The following is a 23,846-nucleotide window of genomic DNA, read 5'->3' as shown; positions in this document are numbered from 1 at the left end:
TTTCCTCACCTATAACATAAGAGTAACAACAGTACAATCATACACAGTTGTTGTGACAATGAAGGTAAAATGATCAGGACAGAGCATTTCCTCTGGTAAGCCTTCAGTATACTTTAGCTATTCCCATCATGTCTACTGAATAGAGTAAACCCCAGGTAAATATAAACACATTTATGGATTATAGTGTTATAAAATTAGCAGAAAGGCCAAGAGAAAGATTAAAACGTTGATGGTTGTTGCTTTCAGATACAGTAGTATGTGAATTATCTGTGCAGGTAGATACACACCCATACAGACATGCAGTCTCTGGGCCATGAGTCTCAGCAGCATAACCACAGCACATTCCCCAAGAATCTGTGCCCCGTTCTTGTCTCCAGACTGACTATTATCAAACATCTCATGGAACATGAGATGCTAGGTACAAACCCTGCCCACGTGGAACAGAGCTGCTCTTCTGGCTCAACGACCCTGCCTCTCCCAGCCCCACCCTCATAAGAGCAACGGCAGTGATGCTTTAGAGCAGGGGAAGGCACAAGCCCAGGGCTGCTCAGCACCCACACTCACTCTTACCAGAAGACCTCGTTGCACCGATTGCACTGTACTCGGCGAGCTCTGGGCTCCTGTACCCGGATAACCATGGGGCAGTCTGCACCAGGGCACAGCTGGAGCTGGTAGTGACTCTGTGAACACACCAAGGGGAGGAATAATGAGGACATCCCCTAGTTGGTGCCTCCAAATTAGACCTCCCTGAGTACTCAAACACCTTCTGTTCTTCCAGCTGATGACTTATATCAAGGGGCTACAGGAATTCAAGATGGATGTTGTGAAGACCAGACATTAGGCAGGTAGTGCAAATGACCTTTGTTTGTTTGCTTGTTTTTAATATTTATTTATTTGGCTGCATCAGGTCTTAGTTGCGGCACATGGGATCTTCGCTGTGGCATGCGGGATCTTTCGTTGAGGTGTGTGGGCTCTTCGTTGCAGCATGTGGGCTTCTCTCTAGTTGTGGCGCACAGGCTCCAGAGCACACAGGCTTAGTTGCCCCGCGGCATGTGGGATCTTAGTTCCCCAATCAGGGATCAAACCCGAATCCCCTGCATTGGAAGGCAGATTCTTGACCACTGGACCACCAGGAAGATCCCTGAAAATGACCTTTGAATGCTTAGCTTAAACTAGGTAGCAACTCACTAGAATGCTCTAAGATTACATGACAAAATGGAATACAGAAGTGTGTCTCTGAAATGAAAGGGCATACGGACCAGGGCTGGAAAGGAACACAGACCACTCAGCTGCGCATAAGACTCTGAGGGGCTCAATGACCCTCAGGCATCTACCAAAGGCAGAAAACAGCACAAGGAACAAGGCATTGCTTTTCCTGTGGCATGTGCATGAGACAACCCAGACCGTCAATCAATCCAATAAGCTTGGGCATGAAAGACAAAGATGAAAATTATGCTGCATAGAACAAACAAGCCTGAACAGGTAGCGCAATAGAGGGGAAGGACTCCAAAACTGACCATGCTGAAAACCTGAACAAGTTTTCCAATTGCTCAAAAAGCAACACCTCTTCTTTGTGCTGAACCACACAGTGAACTGAACAGAACAGCAACTCCTGAGACATGCCTGACTTGTGTTTATCCCGACATACAACAGCTTGTTTAAGCAACTCTGTATAAGGTGGGGATGCCTGACCATTCTACAAGAGAAAACCAAGGCTCAGAGAGGTAAAATAATGGGTCAAGGGATACATAACAAGGAAGCAAAAGACCTGGGATTCACTAGCACTCTAGTAGTTTTCAAACTGTTTTAAAGCCGTGGAGCTCTTTCTTCAAACGAAAGCATCTACTGGCAGTCTAGTCTATAAAGTAACTGGTGAGCATCTGATGAAAAGCAGGCCTGGGAAGACACAGGGCACAACAGGGGCTGGGCATACCTCCACATAGTCCCTGAAGAGGTAGCGTCTGTATTTGTCTCTCAATTCTTCATTGGGCAGCAATGGAAACACAAAGTCCTCTGGTGTTCGAAGCGGGCAGTCCTGAGCCATGCAAGAGACACCTGTTGAACAAAGATAACCTGATGGACAACTGTATCGCAGAAGACACAGCGATAATATATTTGCTGAGTTCAACCAACATATTCAGATTCTATGTAAGGAACCCCTAAAGCATCAGAATTTATTCAAAGAAGAGAGAAATTAATATATTTGCACAGTGATGCAACTAAAATATTATTCCAAATTAAATAGGATAGGGAATTCCCTGATGGTCCAGTGGTCAGGACTCGGCCTTCTCATTGCCAGAGCCCTGGGTTCAATCCCTGGTCGGGGAACTAAGATCCTGTAAGCCGCACAGAGCCACCAAAAAAACCCCAACAAAAACAAAACAAATTAAATCATATATATCACAAACAGCACCAATAAAAAACAAAACTGTTTAAAAAATCCTATAGGGTGGGCTTCCCTGGTGGCACAGTGGTTGAGAGTCTGCCTGCCGATGCAGGGGACACGGGTTCGTGCCCCGGTCCAGGAAGATCCCACATGCCGCAGAGTGGCTGGGCCCGTGAGCCATGGCCGCTGAGCCTGTGCATCCGGAGCCTGTGCTCCGCAACGGGAGAGGCCACAACAGTGAGAGGCCCACGTACCGCAAAAAAAAAAAAAAAAAAAAATCCTATAGGGTTATTAACTAACAATTTAGTTCTGTGATGTTTAATATTACATGCATGTGATTACCGTCAATACAATGAGATTTTGCAGACACAATTAAAGTAATGCTGATTTAGTTTCAAATATCAAGTCATAGTTAAATATTCCTTTAACTGATCATCAAGTTTGATTTGTGCTTATATTTCCTAAATAACAGCTAACTCTCTAGGTGTTTCTGAGTTATGGCTGCCACTCTGAGAATCAAGATAGATACGGTAGGCAGCTTAAAGGACAGTTCTCCCAAAAGGCAAGAGAAGGTAGCCTTGCATTCACACCAACGTTTACATATATGCCCAAACATTAGCCTTAACTCTCTCATTTTGCTCAGGTCTAAACGTTGCCATTGTTCAGACAGATGTGTTTGGAAACCAATGGTTCTGACAATAAAAACTTCAATTAGGCTCACAAGAAAACACTCAGTTGACCTGAGAACCTGAAAGGGCAGAGCTAAAGCTAAATACTTCATGCCAGCCTTTTATAAATCCTATGGCAGACTCACCCACACCCACGCCATCCTTGACAAGTACTGAGCAGTGTTGCTCCCAGCAGCTGCGGCAAAACTGGTGCTGACAGGCCAGAGACAGTAGGTTTTCCTTCCGCACAAACTGCATACACACTGCGCAGTGGTGAGGGGGATGGGTTGTGGGGACCTGGGGAGAGGCAGAGTGATATGAGCCATGGGAGGCAATTCTGACCCCGCAACAAGTGTCAGAACTCAACTGCAATGTGTGCACTCTGCGAGTTCCAGTTTTGAGCAGAAAGCATATTATCAGGAAGGCTTTCTGAAGGAGGTGGTAACTGAACTAGGCTTGATGAATCACTAGGATTTAGAGAGGCAGAGAGAAGATGGAAATGAGAACTAACAGTAGTTTATAACGTCAGGCTGAAAAGACCAGGATTTCAGAACTGTCAAGGTCCTCAGAGGTCATTCAATCCACCTTCTTTCAGAGACTATTGGGTTTCTTTTGAAAACTACCCTCATTCAGCACAGCACAGAGTTGCTCCTCAACAAGTACTACAAACCCAGCCATATAGGTGCTTAGAGGCTGAGTGTGAGCCTCTAACAGCCCACAATGCAGTTTTACGTGTCAAAGACAGTGGTTTTCCCATATCAATATGTCCAAAACATAGAGTATTACAGTTTTTACCAAGTTACAACTCATCCTTAACATACCAAAGAGATGTCACATACAATTAATTTAGAGAGATGAGGAAGGCTTCTACAAGGGAAGAAACTCTTCTAGTTTGTGGGCAAATAACTGTAAAGCTTAAACTCCAGAATCCATACCATGCTACACAAACTGGCAAAGACAATCTGGGGACCCCAGCCAAAAACACTAACCAATGAAAAAGTCCACTACATGTTTAACATTAGGTTCTTGTTAGTTTACTGGGAATACAAAAAATAACTTGAGGAAAAGGACCGTATTCTCATGTTTGTCCAGTATTCTCCTAGAAATTTTCTCCTAAGAGACTGCAGAAGTTATGTGGTGATCTGAGCCCCAATTCTCCCTCCTGAGAGTGCTTTTAACATGGCCCTCATTCATTTGACAAATGCTGACTGAACTCTCAGATACAGAGGAAATTGCTATACATTGATTCCTAAACTTAAAAAGCACTTACAGTCTAGTAGGGGAGCTGAAAAGATATGAGTGAATTACTACAACATACACATAAAGGTTTAAAGATATAAATAGAGGAGTTTGGAGGGGAGTGGTCCCAGGAGATATGTTTTGTGAGAGATGGCTTGGATGTGGGTCTCTAAAGATGAGTTCCATTTCCACAAGCAGAGATGGGGACAGAATCTGGACATTCCAGACCAGGGAAGGCACAAGCAGAGTCAAAGAGGCATGTGGTGAGTGGGAACACCAAGAACACAGCAGGAATAGAGTACAGGCTGTATGTAAGTGCAAGGAAAAAGGTGAGGCTGGAGAGGGCAGGCAATGATTCACTCCTCATCTATGAGGAAAATTTCCAAACTATAATGGAAATGGAAGATTTAGGCTTATGCTGGAACAAATATCATGGGCATATTGCACTACAAACAAGGCAAGATGGTTCTCAATAACAATGTGAGCCACAGAAAGAGCCACGGGCAACAGGAGAAGCCTTATTCAAGGAGGAGACACTCACATGTTTCGACGGATTGGGCTGAACTCGAGCCTCAACGAGCAGTTGAGCACAATTAGACTTGTATCTACAAAACAAAACGCAGAAGTAAAGGGAATCAGAACCTGAAGACAAATAGTTTTACTTCTGAACAAAAACAGGATAGACCAACATGTGCTGCAGTCACACTGAAGCGTCTTTGTCTTTTAACTACCTTCTCGCAAAACCAAGCTGGCTTTTTACCTTACTACAAATACTTTCTGCTTTTTCAATTTTTTTAGCTCTCAATTGGTATAAGAATAACAACTCTGTCCTAAAGGCACTCAACTATAAGAAAAATACTTATGAAGGACCATATCTGCTTTAAGTCCCTTTCTAGAATTACAAGCAAATATCTCTATGTCTTCAGAATAGGAAAGGATATCTTCAAGGCACAGAAAAAGCAAAGCATAAAGGAAAACTCTGTATGCTACATTTAAGAACTTCAATTCAGGGAACTCCCTGGTAGTCTAGTGGTCAGGATTCTGGGCTTTCACTGCTGTAGCCCAGGTTCAATCCCTGGTCAGGAAACTGAGATCCCGCAAGCCAAAAGAACTTCAGTTCATCAGAAGACAAGATAAAGTGAAAAGCCAAGCTATAAACTGAAAGATAATTCAATACATATACAACTGGTAAACAACTGATATTCAGAATAAACAAAACAAAAACTCCTAAACGTCCATTTGAAATGAAAAACAACAATTAGAAAAATGGGCAAAAGACATAACAGGCATTTCACAGAAGAGGAAGCACAAATCACATAGGAAAAAATGATCAACCTCCTTAATAACCTGGACATTGAAATTAAAGACAACCAGATGCCATTTACACCCACCAGACTGTAAAACTTTAATTCTGACACTCCTACACCACTAGTGGGTATATAACATGGTACAATCACTTTGGACAACATTTTGGCATTATCTAGTAAAGCTGAAGTAACACATACTCTACAGACCAGCTATTCACTTTCTGTACTTAACCCTAGAAAAATTATGTGACACTATAAGTCATGTACAACAGTTTTCAGAGTTGCATTATTTTTAACAGCAAAAAACTAAAAACTCACAAATAGTTTTTGACAGGAGGATGGATAAGATGTCATAATGTTCAACCTTGTTAATTTAAAAAGTTGAAGAATACATATGATATGATTCCATGCCTGTAAAGTTCTAAAAACATACAAAACTAAAAGATATATAATTTAAGAATAAATAAGAAAATGATCAATACCGAATTCAAGGTACTGGTCGCCCTGGAAAAGGAAGGGATTGTAGCCAGGCAGGGATTGCCATCAGAGAGGTCTCTGAGTAAAGGTCAGAGGGTTTCTTTGTTTGCTTTATTTGTCTTTAAAACCTATATACATCACAAATATGGCATGTGAGTGCACACTCACACATTTTTGGGGAAAAAAATTTCATAATAAAAATTTAATTCCTTTCTGGAATGAGGTATGGCATAAATACATTTAAAAATAAAAACAGTTATCATGTGGCAATAAAAGTGCCACACAAAGTCCAGGTAATCACATTACCAAGACACCAGGAATCTGAGCAGGGAAGAACTACATCTCATATACATGATTTCCTTACTCTGCCTAGTCAGAATGCCTACTTTAATTTTTATTCCTAGTTCTCACACTACTATTCTTAGTATCTTTATAGCTATCCAAATTGTCTCCATCCCCAAGTTAGGCTAGAGAGTTTGGACAGTGCTAGATACCCATTACCGGAACCTATGTGGTTCCAGAGTTTTGGATAGCAGTGCAGACAGGGAAGTTCATCTGGAAGTCTACCTAACTGTATTCAGCTCTTCAGTATAGACAGTGAGAGTGCAGTTAGTGAACCAGGAATGCATTTGCTCTTTCCTGATCAGGCTGGGCTGCTCTGGCTAGTTTGGCCTTCTTAGCCTAGAGAAGGAAAGGCATAATGATCTTCCTCTGCCAATCAACAGAATCACACCATACAGAGAAGGAAGACTCACTGTGGTGTGAAAGAGCAGGGGTAGTGACCAGTGTACTGCTCAGCAGGAGCAGTTTTGTTCTCCAGGAATTAGCTGGCAGTCCAGAGGCATTTTTGATTTACGGACTTCTAGTAGGTAGACCCCGGAGATTCTTCCAAACCTCCTACAATTCACAGAACAGTCCCTTCACAACAAAGAGTTATCTAGCCCAACACATCAACAGTGCTTAGGATGAGAAACCCTGAGCTAGACAGAAGCACATGCCTCTTAGAGGAACCCCCTTAGAGGATGCGTAAGGAGGAAGAACCCCTCCTCCTGACAACTTCCAGGACACCTGAGACTCCAAGTTGTGTGCCTCAAGGGCTCTGGTTCTGGAAGTGCGGGGTAAACTAGCTGACCTTTTTTCTGAAGGTAATATGCACTATGTCATGATGTATTCCTCACTTGATGTGTCTGAAAGAAATAACTGGAGATACTGTCAAGTGTTATCTAGAAGGACACTGATTAAAAATTAACAATGGCATAAAAAATTTGACCTAACTTCACTGTACAACAACAGGGGTTTGGAAAAGTATGGAACATCTATATAATAAAATACTGTGCTAGTTAAAACTGGGGTAGAAAGAATATGCTGAAAACATGGGAAAATGTTCACCATATACTGAGGAAAAAAAGGCTATACACTATGATCCAGTGTTTTAAAAATATAATCTGCACACTGTTAAGGACATTCTCCAAAACATAAACAATAATCATCACTGGGCGGGTAGGCAGAGAGAGGAGCTATGGGCAATGCCATCTCTTCTTCCTCCCCCAAACACCTTACCTGTCCATTATCTCTGCGACTTGCCAGTGGAAATTAACTAATATAAGTTTAGCAACTGAATGAGATACCTAGAAAGAAAAAAAAAAGAAATCAAATTATAATGTAGTTTCTTTCAGAGTGCTCTGCATTTTGAGAAATGCATACATTCATCTCTATTGCAGGCCCAGGCTTGACTTTCAAATTCTTCCTCTTGGTTCTCTGTTTCATCTTTTAAGTTCAGACTCTTATAGTCTTAGTGATTTCTTGGATCTCTTGATTTTTCGATCTTTGTTTTCATTAACGACCCTTCAAAGAAATTAGTTTGATTTGAAACTTATGCGAAACCATCCTATTTACAGTAAATAACGACCCAGCATCCAATTTAAGAAAAAGAGCTGTTAGGTTCCCTAATGTGATGTTTCCTCAAGCTGCTGTAGGAGGCTATACATGGTAAGTGCACCTCTGGTTAGGCCTGTTACTTGCAGAAAACCTCAGGCTTGGACTTCTTGTATAAACCCAGAAAAACAAAACAAACAAAAAACATCCCTGTTTAAAATCTCTGAATTCCTGGCAACTAATGAGCCCTAATTGCAAGGAGAATTTAGAAGTCCGTGGGCAGCCTTTCTGGCCCCTACATTCTCCTTTAAAGCACAATGGTTATGGCTATCAAAGAGCCTCAGAAGGTGCACTGAACTAGCAATTCTACCTCTGTAAATTTTTTCTGAGGAAATGATACAGGATATGCAGTCCCTGAAAAGGATGTTGCATAGCTAAGTTTACTGACACAGAAAGTAGTTCATATATTAATTTTAATGTTAATAGGAAAGTAAGCTAGTTACAAAACAGAACCCTGAACATCAAGACTTGGGTGGGGGCCTAATCTTTTTCTTTTTGGCCGTGAGGCTTGTGAGATCTTAGTTCCCTGACCAGGAATTGAACCCAGGTCTCCAGCAGTGAAACACAGAATCTTAACCACTGGACCACCAGGGGGCCTTATCTTCTAGTCCGGCTCGGGGCGTCAGAAGATTAGGATGTGTTTGGAGGCCTAGATAAGGCTACCCAGAGAGAGCATTGCAAAACACGAGGGTGCTACTGAATCAAGGAAAAACAAGGAGCACACTTCAACCTAGGGAGCCAAGAGAACACACAGAACCTTGGTACTCTGCTCACTGGACTGAGTTTTCATACAGGAGCACCTAGAGCCCGTGTCCGCAACAAGAGAAGCCACTCCAACGAGAAGCCTGCGTACCACAATGAAGAGTAGCCCCCGCTAGCCGCAACTAGAGAAAGCCTGCACGCAGAAACAAAGACACAACACAGCCATAAATAAAAATAAACTAACTAACTAACTAAATATATATATAGAAACACTTAACAACTGGGGGAAGTCTTCCACTCTTCTTATATGTCCAATTATGGAGAACAAAAATCTTCCAGCAGAACCAAGACGAACTCTTGCTGGACTGTTTTGACAAGCAACTAACAACCGGTTGGTAGTTAGGATTACATATTATCAAGAACGACTTAAAGCTTTCTTTTATGGATTTATTTATTTATTTTTGGCTGCACCATGCAGCTTGCGAGATCTCGGTTCCCCGACCAGGGACTGAACCCAGGCCATGGCGGTGAAAGCCCCAAATTCTAACCACTAGGCAACCAGGGAACTCCCCCAAAAAGGACTCACAATGAGAAGGTCAAACCTTTTCCAAAAGGAAAATGGGTCCAAGGTGATAACCACTGACAGCCAAAAAAACTAATGACTTAGGAAGGAACACATATGACCATGTCACGTTCAAAACAAATTTGCGGTTCTATCAGATCAATATGTAATAAGAAGATTAAAAGTCTTATTTATTTATGAGTCTAATCGAGGAAAAGACTAGAAACTAAGAACTAGGAAGTTCTTGCCCCAAAATTTGGAACCCCAAGGTAATTACAGATTAATCTGAGCTTCTCCCCACAGAGATAGAGTCCACCATTCTCTCCATCACAGGGGTCAAAGAGGGCCCTTCTCAATAATAATAGGTCACTATTTCCAGCATGCCTGGGACTATTACCCCTGTCTAAACTGCAAACCCTTAGCTGGTGGAATGTGTCCACTTTGGATACTCACAAGACCATGAGGCAAGAATAGTTAGGATGAATTTAAACAAAGACTCTCAAGAGCAGAAATAAGATGTTTTCGTATCCCCCCACCTCCTCCCCAAAATGTTAGAGCTATTCTCAAGAATCATGCTTGAAAATATATATAATACTTCGAAAGTTCAGTGGGTATAACTGCCAATATGAATTCAATTTTGGTTCACAGTTTGTCAAAATGTTTATTTTAATTGCTGAATTTCAATCTATTTGGAATTGCCGACAGTGGATATACTATTCTTTATACACATGTACCAGGCAATATAAACTCCCTTGTCGCCAAATTCAACAAACATAATGGTCTCTGTGATGAGTCTCGCAGAACCTGTTCAGGTACACTAAATGTGCTCTTCCTCCTGAATGCCCATCTTGTCACTGGAGACATCACACTCCTACACCCGCATCAGCATTTTCCTCTATGTCTTGCTCTTCCTTACCACTCCACCCTCTTCCATCGCCACCATTCCACTGCACAATCTCTAGTCCTGCCTCTCCTAAACACTTCCATCAGAAGGGCTTCACTATCACCTGGACAAAGGAAAGGTATCTTATATACTGACATGCCAGTGTCTATTATCTGCCCGCCACCCCCACCCCCCGCCACCCATAGCCCCCAGGATGAGTTTCCTAAAGCCTCCATGTAACAATTACAATAACAGACTATTCTTAGAGCTTTCACGTCTTACCAGGATCAGTCCCAACCTGTTTAAAACCCGTCACAGCTCTCCAGTACTGACAAGATGAACCTTAAGCGTTAGTCAAGAGTCATTAGGACCCACTGCAGAACCACTGCCCTGAGGAGTCCAGCAATAGACCAAATGATTCCAGCAACCCCAAGAGGCTCCCTGACTGTTCTCTGCCAAGCATGCCCTTCTTCTTCTTATACAGCAAATATTTGGAAATTAAAGAACATACCTCTATAAAACCTGTGCGTCAAGGAAGAAATCACAAGAAAAATTAGAAAATGTTTTGAACGAATGATAATGAAAATACCACATAATAAAAGTTGTGAGATGCAGCTAATATAATGCCAAGAGGGAAATTTACAAATGTAAGTATTTATACTATAAAGGTCCAAAAATCAATGACATAAGGGACTACCTTAAGAAGCTAGAAAAAGATGACAAAGTTAAAAGAAGAAAAAAGATAAAAACAGAAATAAAATCCAAAACAAATAGTGAAAATCAATAAAGTCCAAAAGTTGATTCTTTTTTTTTTTTTTTTTTTGCGGTACGTGGGCCTCTCGCTGCTGTGGCCTCTCCCATTGCGGAGCACAGGCTCCGGACGCGCAGGCTCAGCAGCCATGGCTCCAGGCCCAGGCGCTCCACGGCATGTGGGATCCTCCTGGACCGGGGTACGAACCCGTGTCCCCTGCATCGGCAGGCGGACTCTCAACCACTGCGCCACCAGGGAAGCCCCCAAAAGTTGATTCTTTAAAAAAATCAATAAAGTTGATAAAAACTTTAGCTAGAACAATTAAGAAAAAAAGAGAATACAAATTGCCAATAACAAGGGTGATAAGAGGGACTATCCCTACAAATCTTACAGGTATTAAAAGGAAAATAAGAAAATATGAATAATCAAATGCTAATAAATTTGATATCTTAGATGAGACTGACAAGTTCCTTGAAAAACACTTACCAAAACTGACACAAAATAAAAACTGAATAGCTCTGTATCTATTAAAGACATTGAATTCATGATAAAAAATTTTCTCACAAAATGCCAGACCCAGAAGTTTTTACTGGTGAATTCTATCAAAACTAATATTAAGTAAACACTTCAGAAACTAGAGCAGGAAGGAATACTTCTTCCAAATTCACTTTATGAGACTAACATAACCCTGATATAAAAACCTAACAAAAATATAAAAAGAAAATTACAAATAAGCCTTATGAACAAAAACACAAAAATCAATCCAAATATTTTAGCAAATTAAATCCAGCAATATAGAAAAGGCTGATTTAACATGTGAAAACTCCTAAGACAATTCACTGAATTAACAAAATAAAGGCAGAAAAAACCCAAATGACCATTTCAGTAGATGCAAGAAAACTCATTTGACAAAATTCAATAATCATTCAAGACAAAAATTCTTAGCAAATTAGGAAGAAAAATGGAACTGCCTGAATCTAATATAGGGCATCTATGGAAAACATTATACTCAATAATGAAAATAGTGAATGCTACGATCAGGAACATCGCAGGGATGACCACGCTCATCATTTCACTTAACATTATGAAAGCCCTACCCACGGCAATAAGGAAAGGAAAAAAAAAAAAGGACACACACACAAAAGACATAAAAGATTAAAAAAAGAAGCAAATCTGTCTCTATTCCTAAATAAAATGACTACACAGAAAATCCTAAAAGAATCTACAAAACTAGTAGAACTCACAAATTTTGCAAGATAAAAAAATAGAATGCCAATATATAAAAACCAAAAGTATTTCTATATAGCAGCAAACAAATGAAAACTAAAATTTATTTATAAATATATTTTATTTAACCCAAAATATCTAAAATATTATTTCAACATTTTAATCCATAGAAACTAATGAACTATATTTTACATCTTTTTTCCATCTAAATTTTCAAAGTCCATTGTATTCAGAATTATAGTACATACCAATCCAAACTAGCCATATTTCCAGTGCCCAACGGCTACATGTGGTCACAGCTACCATACTGGACAACATAGCTATAGACTGAACACAGCAATCAAAATTAATCAAAATCAGGGACTTCCCTGGTGGCACAGTGGTTAAGAATCTGCCTGCCAATGCAGGAACACGGGTTTGAGCCCTGGTCCAGGAAGATCCCACATGCCGCAGAGCAACTAAGCCTGTGTGCCACAACTACTGAGCCCACACGCCACAACTACTGAAGTCCATACACTCTAGGGCCTGTGCTTCGCAACAAGAGAAGCCACCGCAATAAGAACCACGTGCACCGCAACGAAGAGTAGCCCCCCCTCACCACAACTAGAGAAGGCCCACATGCAGCAAAGAAGACCCAACACAGCCAAAAATAAATAAATTTATTTTAAAAAATTAATCAAAATCAAAGCAGGGGTTTTAACCACTGGACAGCCAGGGAAGTCCCCAAAGCAATCTTGAAAGAGCAAAGTTGGAGGACTTACACCATCTGACTTCAAGACTTACTATAAAGCTACAGTAATCGAGACAGTGGGGTACTGGCTTAAGGACAGACATATATAGATCAATGGAACAGGATAAAGGCCAGAAGTAAACTCATACATTTATGGTTAATTTCCACAATGTAATTCATTGGAGGATAGGATAGTCTTCAACAAACGATTCCGGAATAACTGAACATCATTATAGAAAACAAACAAACATAGAACTTAGCTGTTTAGCTCATGTCACACAAAAATTAACTCAAAATAGTTCACAGATTTAAATGAAACTGAAAACTATAAAACTTCTAGAAGAAAACACAGAAGAAAATCTTTGCAACCTTAGTTTTAGGCAAAGATTTCTTAGATATGATACTGAAAGCACAATCCTTAAAAGAAAAAATCTGATAAACTGGACTTCAACAAAATTAAACGTTTACTCTTCAAAGGATGTTATTAAGAAAATGGAAGAGACAGGCCACAAAATGGGAGAAAAAATAATTGCAAATCATGTACCTGATAAAGAACTTATTTCAGAACATATAAAGAACTCATACAACTCAATAATAAGACAAACACCCCAATTTTTCAAAAATGGGCAAAAGATTTGAACAGACACTTCACAAAAAAAAAATGAATAGCAGATACACACAAGAAGAGATCCTCAATATTACTAGTCATTAGGGAAATGAAATGCAAATTAAAACTACAAGATACTGCTTCACACTCACTAGAATGATTATAATCCAGAAGACTGACGATACTAAGTGCTAGCAAGCATGTGGAGAACCTGCAACACTTATATAATGCTGGTGGGAATGTAAAATAGTAGAGTCACCTCAGAAAACATTTTGGCATTTTCTTAAAATGTTAAACATACATTTACCATATGACCTAGCAATCCCACTGCTAGATATCTATCCAAGAGAAATGAGAACATGTCCACATAAAACCCTGGATATAAACAATCACAGCATCATATTTCATAATAGCCAAAAACTGGAATCAACCCAAATGTTCATCAACTGATGAATGAATGGATAAACAAAATGTGGTATATATCTATGCAATGGAAAATCATCATTGGACAATAAAAGGAAAGCATTACTGTGATACAACATGGATGAACTTTGAAAACATTATGCTAAGTGAAAGAAGCCAGACACAAAAGACTACATATTGTATGATTCAGTTTATATTAAATTTCTAGAAAAGGCAAAACTATGCAGACAGTAAGATGATCAGTAGTTTGGTGGGACTGGGAGTGGGGACCAACTACAAATGGATACAAGGGAACTTTCTGGGTGATGAAAATGTTCTATAACTTGGATTGTGGTGATGGTTGTATATTTGTTTACATTTACTAAAACTCTTCTAATGGTACACTTTAAAATGGATGAATTTAATGGAATGTCAGTAATACTTCAATAAAGCTGTTTAAAAATAAAACTGATAGACAGATATATAATAAAGTAAATGCAGCAAAAAGTTAGCAACTATATAATCGAGATGGTATGTAAATGGATGTCCACTGTACAATTCTTTAAACTTCCTTGTATATTTTAAATTTTTCATGAAGTTGGAGGGAAAGTTTGCCAAATTTAATTCAATGGCAATCATCTGCATAAACAAATGTCACAATAAACGGAGGGTTGACCCTTACACTACTGCATCAAATAGTTCATTTTGATCTTTTACTTACTCTTCGAAATGAAAATTTTCCCTTCAGAAAAACTTCCCTTCAGAGTTTTTAACATAGTTCTGACCAAAGGTTAACCGATTAGGCAATGTGAATTTTAGCATAAATAGGTCTGTAATGCCAATAACTTCATAACACTACGGCTCCCTCTAAACCTCCCACACCCAGCCTTCTTAGTGTTCCATTGGATGCTCTTCTCCCGGTCAGCTCAAACTGTTGCTGTTCCACAGGGCACAACTCTCAGGCCTGCCTTCCTCTCACTCCTTGGCCTGTCTCTGAGCAACTGGATTTGTGCCTAAGCCTTGGTCAGTGTGAATATAAGCCCCAAAGATAAGAACTTCTCTCTCATTTTCCCCAGGGAGTTGGGGAAGGGAGTGTGACTGATCAAAGTGGGGAAGGGAGGGCAATAAGTGGTATAAAGTTCATCAAAGACTGAAGGGTGCCCTCACGTCCCTGGGTGGTCTAGAGAAGGTTTTCACAGAGTCAAAGATGGGGTCAGAACAGAGGCCAAGTGTAGCCCATCTTCCTTGCCTTTTTTCCCTCATTCCCTGTGCCCTCAAACCTGACCCACAATGGGTCAGAAGACTCTGTAGAGCTTTCTCTCCAGCTTGAAAGGACTGTGGGGTCACCTCTGTTGTCATCCACCCTGGACATTGCTCTGTATTGCCAATTCAATTTGGCTTTGTTTTGCCATTACATTTACAATCTCAACACCCTTAGATGGTTTTCTGATCTTTATTTCAGGAAGCACTTGGCTACATGCATGTCAAAAAGGACTTTGCTGCCGGACATCACTATCTCCCAAAGGTTGCAGGCAAACTTCTTCTGTCATCCTCCATAATGTTTGGGAGAGACACTTAAGAAGGTATTTCCCAGATAGAGGCCCTCAAAACATGTTCAGCAGTTACCACCTGTTCACAGATACCTAAAGGACTAGACAGCTGCTGGGGAGTTAAGTTCTCCGTTCTGTTTTTTAACAAAGAATATATAAAGCGTGCACACAATTCTATCCTGGCTTCATAAGCAGGACTTTGGGGGGTGGGTGGGTAGGAGTTGGACCTGAGGGGGAAAATCCAGGATATGAGCCAATGATGCTAAGATTTTCTCATAGAGATGTAATGAAGTGTACATGAATATTTTAACTGCTGTTATCAGCAAGCAGTTCCTGACATGGTTAACAGCACACAAGTCTACAACCTCAGCACTTCGTTAGATATTCTGTCTGGAGGCATTTTTATTCCATGATCTAAGGGCTTCAGAGACTAGAGAAATGAAATAGTGTAAACATCAGCCTGTCAACTTGGAATGGAGACCACCTTGATAAGATAAAACTTCTGGATCTATGTGGCCTCTGACCCACTCATTACAAGGAGACAGATGCAGGATTACAGGAACTTAGATAAGGCAACTCCAGCAGCAATCTGGTTATTGGGTTATATTTTAGCACTCTTTTAGCATTCCTATGACTTGCTGCCCCACTCTATGTCTCAATTTCATTGTATGTATTTTCCCTATTAGGTCCCTGAGCAGAAAGCTGACTGTGGTGAAATTATTTTTCAAATCACAGGACCCTAAGTCCACCTGAAGTCTGTTAGTAAATGAGAGCCACACATTTCTTTTCTGGTTTCCACCAAACCCTTCCCCGATAAAAATTCAAGTAAGTCTCTATCAGAATTTTATAACTTAATCATTGGAACAAACATTTTTGATCCCCTGACCACAAAGAACTTAAAATACCAGAGGGAGATAAATCCTGCTACTGAAGGAAACGATAAGTACATACAATATTCTGGACTCTTTCAATACATCGCCAACATCTATCTTTGGGAAAAATGTCTTCAGAATTTCAGAAAATTTAAGTCATTACTTGACATCCCAGAGAACCTGTATAGTATATTTATTATTCAAAATAATGCACAGGACATGCTAATTTTATGTAAGGATCAAAGCACATACTGAATAGCCTCCATTCCTGACAACAGTTCCCCAAGGAAACCCCTGAACATGGTCAGTTGCTTCTTCATCTTTTTAGTCTCCTATAGCTGGTTCAAGCTGTCCAGCCCTTGGGGACAAGTTAATAACACAGCTTGCAGATAGATTTTTTTCCCCCAGAAAAAAGAAATTCAGCAGCCCACCAAAACTGTCACCAGCCCTTCCCACACTTACCAGTGCCATAGGGAGGATGCAGCTGATGGCAGTGAGCATCAACGGCCTGAAAAAATACAGGTGGTAGTTTCAATTTTTATTTAGAATTCTTACTTGCCAACTGCCTGAAATCTTTTAAGGCTACATGAATGGGTCTCCATGCCTCAGCCTGTTGTTAAGCCACTTCATGGTCCAATCACATTTGTTAACAAACACTAGTGGTCATTCACTAAAAAGCAGAGATGAAGGAAAAGAGTGAATTGTTGGCCAGCTTCTGGGCCCGGGGTAGAAAGGGACATGATACAGGAAAACTAGCCTAAGGAGATCAAGATGGATGGGTTTTGGTCTTGGAGGGTAGAGGGTGAAGCAAGAAAGTACTGAAGGAATAAGAGAAAGAAGGTTAAAGCACAGAGACAAAGGAGTAGGTGAACACCAGCCTAGAATGGGGCAAAATCAGCAGTGGTGGTGGTGGTAGTAGGGTCCCAGAGTACCTATGACCTTAGGCAAGGTCTAAAGTCTAATTTAAGTGGTGGGCCTTCACTTCTCCCATACTTCACACCTTCATACTCTCAGCCTCTAAAAGGTCAGCTCTCAGGCACCTGATTGTAACTTTGCTTCCTTTACTTTCTCTCCGTGGAGGGAGGGCTGACTTGTAATTGAGGCACCCATGTATTACAAGTGCTTTAAAAACTCTGATTAATAAACACAAATTTGAAGATTTCTCTCCAGTCTATCCTTAATTTAGTCCTGTTATGGTCTCTGATCATTAAAATCAATACCAAAAACACCTAAAGACCTTACTAAAGTTATTTATGAAAAATACAATAAAGCAAAAATACGAAAGTCATCCATTTCTTGACCATGAGGGTAATTTTTTTATTATGAAAAATTCCAAGCATCTATATAAGTGAAGACTATAATGAAACCCACGTACCCATCACCCAGCTCCAACATCAACTCATGGCCAGGTCCACTGTATCTGCACCCTACCTATCCCCTACCCTCTAGATTATACTGAAGTAAATCCCAGCCAGCATATCTTTTAGGTTTGCATTTCAATGAAAATCTTCTGGGAAATACTTAGTACAAAAGGCTGATTACAGCCCCTTCTAGAATTCTAACAGTTTTCTAGGGGGATGCCATATATAGGCAGGATGATTGTAACTTCAGTGAACCAAGGTCATATCCAGTAACCACAACCAAAAGAAATGCAGATAGGAGCTGATAGCCAATGAACTACACATAGTAGGACTAAAAGCCAAGTATCCTACCATATTTCTGCAGCTATAAACCCATCTTGTCCATAAGTGATTTCAAACAATGCTGTCTTCTCCAACTACTGCTACTGTGAGGAGACAAAGGACAGGGAATACCAAATACCTTTAGGCAGTTCCAGCTAGGTCACCTCTCTTCTGCAGAGGACACCTCATAGGCTAGCATATCTTAGTGACAAAGCCACAAACACCAACAGCATATTTCAAAGGCAGAGCCACTGACTGCTGTTGTTGGCTATGCTCAAAACATACATCACATTTTTATAACTTTTATGTTTATGTAAACCTCCAACAGACTAGAAGCTCCTCTCTGAGGGAAGAGGTTTTTAAGAACACTTTCCTCCTCTGTCATACCTAAGCACCTAGAACAATACCTGTGCCAGTACTAGGTCCTATATGCTAATGCTACCCTCTGCCCGTCTCCTATGGTCTGATCTCAAGCCACTGCAAATCCACAGCCTCCTCCAGAGCCCAGGCAGGCACCAAAGCCTTCCAAGCCCTCAGGGGGTGCACAATCTAGCAGGAGAGGCCAGATACAGCTCCAGAAGGGAGGGTTTAAAAAAAAAAAGGCGGCTTCCCTGGTAGCGCAGTGGTTGGGAGTCCGCCTGCCGATGCAGGGGACACGGGTTCGTGCCCCGGGTCTGGGAAGAACCCACATGCCGTGAAGCGGCTAGGCCCGTGAGCCATGGCCGCTGAGCCTGCGCGTCCGGAGCCTGTGCTCCGCAACGGGAGAGGCCACAACAGTGAGAGGCCCGCGTACCGCAAAAAAAAAAAAAAAAAAAAGAAAAAGAATGGCGGGCTGAGAAGCCTTCTGAGGGTGAAAGGAATGGCAGAGATGCTGACGGGAGGTTTGAGGAGGCAAAAATCAAACATTAGGGAGAGGAGCAACAGGAAAGAAGAGTTCAGGCTGGAATCTGGAGAAACCACTTCAAGTTTTTCAAGAGAGCAAAATAAAATGGTGCTTTCAGTGGGGTATATCAGAAAATATGAAATAGAAGTAGAAAAGGTTTTATTTATTTATACCTCCTTTCTTTCTCACCATTCTAAAAAAGGAGGGGGCAGAAACTAAAGGCAAAGAGATCTTTAAGTTATTTTATGGTAGAGGTTAAACTATTTTTTCCCCATCTTTCCTAGCATCTATCTAAAAGTTAAGACAACAGAAGACACTCAGAAACACTTCTTTTATTGGGAATCAACAAATTCTTTACCTATCCCAATTACCACTGAACAAAAAATAAATCAAATGGTTCATAAAAAGCACTTTGATGAAAAGGAACAACACCTGCCCCTCTGTCCCGCCCCACCCCCATCCTCCCAGTCTTCCCATCCAGGAGAAATCTCTCCCAGTCATTCATTCGTCTGGGTTCTTCTGGTTGTTACCAACATCGCTGAGTAGGCCCATAATTCTCTATCAGACTTAGCTTACTTATACCACTCGCTACCCACTCCCATCCAAGCCCCAACTTTTTGATATTAAAATCACTATTTTCAGTTCCTCTATCTGTAGCCTTTGTAATTTTAAGTCATTGTTTACAGGGCCAGAATTGCATTTTCTACCCTGAGCTTCCAATGTCACGATCCTTGGCCCACTCAAAGAAGAATGTTTGTACATCAGGCACAAATACATTATCATTATTAGTCGCTGCCAATCACTCATACTTGTGCCATAAGGAGGGTCTGCTTTATATTTATTTGGCTTGTGATTTTTTTGTGTGTAGTTTTTCTGCTTTGCATGGGAATTCTATTTCCCTTGCCCCTTGTGAAGAGACTTATGGTTTCTTCACCACATCCCACCCATCTTCCAGCTTCTTCATTCTATCTATTGCTGGAATCCACCTCACTCCTATTCCTGAAGAAATTTTTCTTGGATCGCACCAAGTTTCTGTTCCAATCTGGGCTGACCATTTTCCAGGCCTGTTACACAGCTGAACAAGAGACTTTTCACTGGACTACTACGTTAGTTCAATCATTTCTTTTTTTAAATTAATTAATTAATTATTTTTTGGCTGCTTTGGGTTTTCATTGCTGCAAGCAGGCTTTCTCTAATTGAAGCAAGTGGGGGCTACTCTTCTTTGCGGCCCACAGGCTTCTCATTGCGGTGGCTTCTCTTTGTTATGGAGCACAGACTCTAGGAGCACGTGGCACGTGGACTCAGTAGTTGTGGCTCGTGGGCTCTAGAGCGCAGGCTCAGTAGTTGTGGCACACGGGCTTACTAGCTCTGCGGCATGTGGGATCTTCCCAGACCAGGGCTCAAACCTGTGTCCCCTGCATTGGCAGGTGGATTCTTAACTACTGCACCACCAGGTAAGTCCTCAATCATTTCTTGAATTTTATTTTTCTCTTTTTTGATTTTCATCTTGAAGTAACTACTTCAGAAAAGGTACAAGGGACATAAATTTTGGGAGTTGTTGCACATCTGAAAACGAGTTTATTTTTCAAGGACAGAATTCTAGATTCAGAACTATTTTCCCTCGGGACTTTGAAGGCCATTGCTCCACTGTCTTCTGGTTGTAACTGCTGCTGCTGAGACATCTGATTCCCATTTCTTTTAGAAGACCTGATATATCTTTATGGAAACTTTTAGAGTTTTCTCTCTATCCTTGTTTTTCTGAAATTTCACAGGGACAGTTCTGGCAATGGGTCTTTCTTTATTCTTCTGGGCAATGAATAGACCCTTTCAATATGAAGACTCTCCTCTCTTTGGCTCCTGGAAATTTCCTTCTTATACTTTTTAATATTTTCTTTCCTTCAATTTTTTGTTCTCACTTCCCACAAATCCTAGTAAATGATGGATCTCTGGCTTGAACTTCCATGTCTCTGTTTTTTCACATACATTTTTTGCCTGCATGTTGGCTTTACATTGAGAGATTTTCTTGATTTTATCTTCTGACCTATCTACGGAATATTTTTTAACTTGACAAACCCATAATTCATCTCCACAAGTTCTTTTTGTTTTGATTTTCTTCCTGATGGCATCTCTGATTGTTTTATAGATGTCACATCTTCTTGAGTATCTTGGCAAATACTAAATAGTGCACTTTTAAAAACAAGCAAAATTACCTACTGGTCTGTTTCAGCTAAGGTCAATTTTTCTGTTTCTCTGTCATTTTGCATGTTTTCCTGAAATGTCTGGTAATTCTTGGTTAGCCATTCACATTAAAAAATGAAGAGTCACCCAAAAAGGGGGATGAAGTACTGATACATGCTACAGCTTGGATGAACCTCCAAAACATTATGATAAGAGAAAGCAAAACAAAAGGTCACATATTCCATGATTCCATTTATATAACATATATAGGTAAATCCACAGACAAAGAAAGCAGGTTAGTGGCTGCCAGAGATGGGGGGAGTGGAAAGTAACTGCTTAATGGGTACCAAGTTTCCTTTTGGGGTGATGAAAATGTTTTGGAACTAGATGCAGAAGATGGTTGCACAACACTATGAGTGTACTAAATGCCACTGAATTGTATACTTTAAAATGGTGAATTTTATGTGAATGTTACAATTTTCAAACAGGGGGCCTCAGGAAATGAATCCTAGCTCTGTGTACGTGAACAGACCTGCCAAATGACAGGCTTTTCTTTAGGGTAACTGATCAGGGGCAGCAATTATTCAAGACTCAAAGGCTCCCAAAATGACAAATGAAGAGAACCAAATCTTACATTCTCTAAGTGCCCTATTTCTCCCCAGATTATCCAGATTATTTTGCCGAGAGACCAAGTGAGAGCAGGGCTGACTGTTCTACATACAGACCTTTAATTAATCCCCCCATCTGCAGCACACTTATCTTTCCCAGTCTTTGTCAGTCAAATCAGAGCCCACAACCTCTTCAAAGACATGTTGGACAAACTGGCTCCCACGTACAATGATGTCCCACATGCTCCCCCGACATGTTCTCTTTGTTAATATGTGTTTATAACATATATATGCCTTTACTTTCATTTTCATGGTTATTTAAAAATGGAGGAGCACCTCCATATTTACCTCATGCTCTTTAATAATCTCTTCTCCTGCTCTCCCCCCAGCTCTCCAGGCAACCATTAATTCACTTTCCTTTACAATAGATAAGTTTGCATTTTCTAGCATTGTATATGATTAAATAATAAATTGTTTATTTTTTCCCCTGAGTTTCTTCATGCAGCATATTTTGAGATTTATCAATGATGTTTGTATGAGCAGCCCACTCTTTTTATATTGATGACAGTACGCTGTTCTATAGGTATGCCACTATTTGTTCATTCATCTGTTTGTGGATATTTGGGTTGTTTCCAGTTTTTGGCTATTGTAAATAAAGCTGTTACAGACATTTGAATACCAAACAAACAAAAAAAATGGAGAAGGGACAAACGTATGTGAGGGCAGCCAACCATCTTGAAGCAAAGACTTCAGGTGTTCTACTTATGTCATAAAATAAAAACCCTTTAAAACATTCACATTGTATTTATGATTGCAGATACTATTAGTCAGTTTTACAGCTACTCATTATCAACATGGACATAAGGACCCACTTTTATTTTGGTAAGGAAATACGAAGTAATGTTTAGACATCAAAAATATTACAGGAAACCTACCCAATTTGTGAGTATAGGTGGGCAGTTTACATCCTACTCTCATTCTGGTTAAAAAACCAGTACACTCTGAATGTTGGACATATCTTTTCAGCAGCCAAAGAAAGGATGCACTCCTCTCCTCATTTTGATAACCTGAATCATTTCATAATTTTTTTGTACTTCCACATGAATATAATGTAAAATACCTCACCTCACCTCTGAAGATTGTTTTATTATATCTGCACGAAGTTCAGTCTTCTGTATGAGAACTGCCAAAACTAATTCTGACATGCACACCAAGCTGGGAACCACATATCCACTAGGTATATATTATCTGTACTTAAAAGTCAGCTGGCTTCATGGAAGCCCTTCAACAAGCATGTCTTCTGTTTACAAACATGAGCACGCAGAGTAGAGCCTCGGGGTTAGATTCTCAACTTTTGCAATTATTGGCCTGGGCTTAGGCAGTCAGATCAACAATAAGCAACACTTACTGAGAACAAAACATAACCTGGCATTTTTTGTTAGATGTTGTTATACAAAGAAAAAACATGTACCTCCATCTCAAAGAGTTCAATCCCTGGCTTACAAACAACTAATTTTCCAAATAGCATAAGCACATACCAAGAAACGTGCACAGGGACTTCCCTGGTGGCGCAGTGGTTAAGAATCCGCCTGCCAATGCAGGGGACACGGGTTTGAGCCCTGGTCCAGGAAAATCCCACATGCCATGGAGCAACTAAGCCCGTGAGACACAACTACTGAGCCTGTGCTCTAGAGCCTGCATGCCACAACTACTGAGCCCATGTGCCACAACTACTGAAACCTGTGCGCCTAGAGCCTGTGCTCTGCAACGAGAAGCCATTGCAATGAGAAGCCTGCACACCACAATGAAGAGTAGCCCCTGCTCGCCGCAACTAGAGAAAGCCCACGTTCAACAACAAAGACTCAATGACGAAGACCCAATGCAGCCAAAAATAAAAAATAAACAACTTAAAAAAGAAAAAAGAAAGAACGATGTACCACAAAGTGCTATAGAGGCAAGAGTGTATGACTGTGGAGATCAGAGAGGGCTTCATGGGAGAAGGGAGTCAAGGGTAAATCCTCAGTTTCCAGCTTGGTAGATGGTGGTATCACCAATTAAGATAGAGAATCCAGAAAGCCACGTTTGATGGCACTGGAATATTTCTTGTAAAACGTGGCAAGGCTATATACAGACTGGAAAATGATGGTGAGAGCATTGAAGAAACCAGTAAAAGTCTAAAACAACGGAAAAAGGAAAT

The 23,846-nt window shown here is 40.6% G+C and overlaps 1 protein-coding gene across 1 annotated transcript in view; it reads right to left on the bottom strand.

Annotated features, from left to right (window-relative positions):
- ARIH2 (ariadne RBR E3 ubiquitin protein ligase 2) overlaps positions 1–23,846 on the bottom strand; it is a 46,582-nt gene that overhangs the window by 10,345 nt on the left and 12,391 nt on the right. The window contains 7 exon segments of the mRNA XM_082663062.1: positions 571–680; positions 1,934–2,055; positions 3,201–3,351; positions 4,835–4,898; positions 7,638–7,705; positions 16,761–16,772; positions 16,774–16,806. Of these exon segments, the coding sequence (XP_082519188.1) occupies positions 571–680; positions 1,934–2,055; positions 3,201–3,351; positions 4,835–4,898; positions 7,638–7,705; positions 16,761–16,772; positions 16,774–16,806 (560 nt within the window).

This window comes from Grampus griseus, assembly GCF_964374135.1.
Source record: "Grampus griseus genome assembly, chromosome: 10".
Taxonomy (NCBI): domain Eukaryota; kingdom Metazoa; phylum Chordata; class Mammalia; order Artiodactyla; family Delphinidae; genus Grampus; species Grampus griseus.
This window is presented reverse-complemented; position numbering and strand designations above follow the sequence as displayed.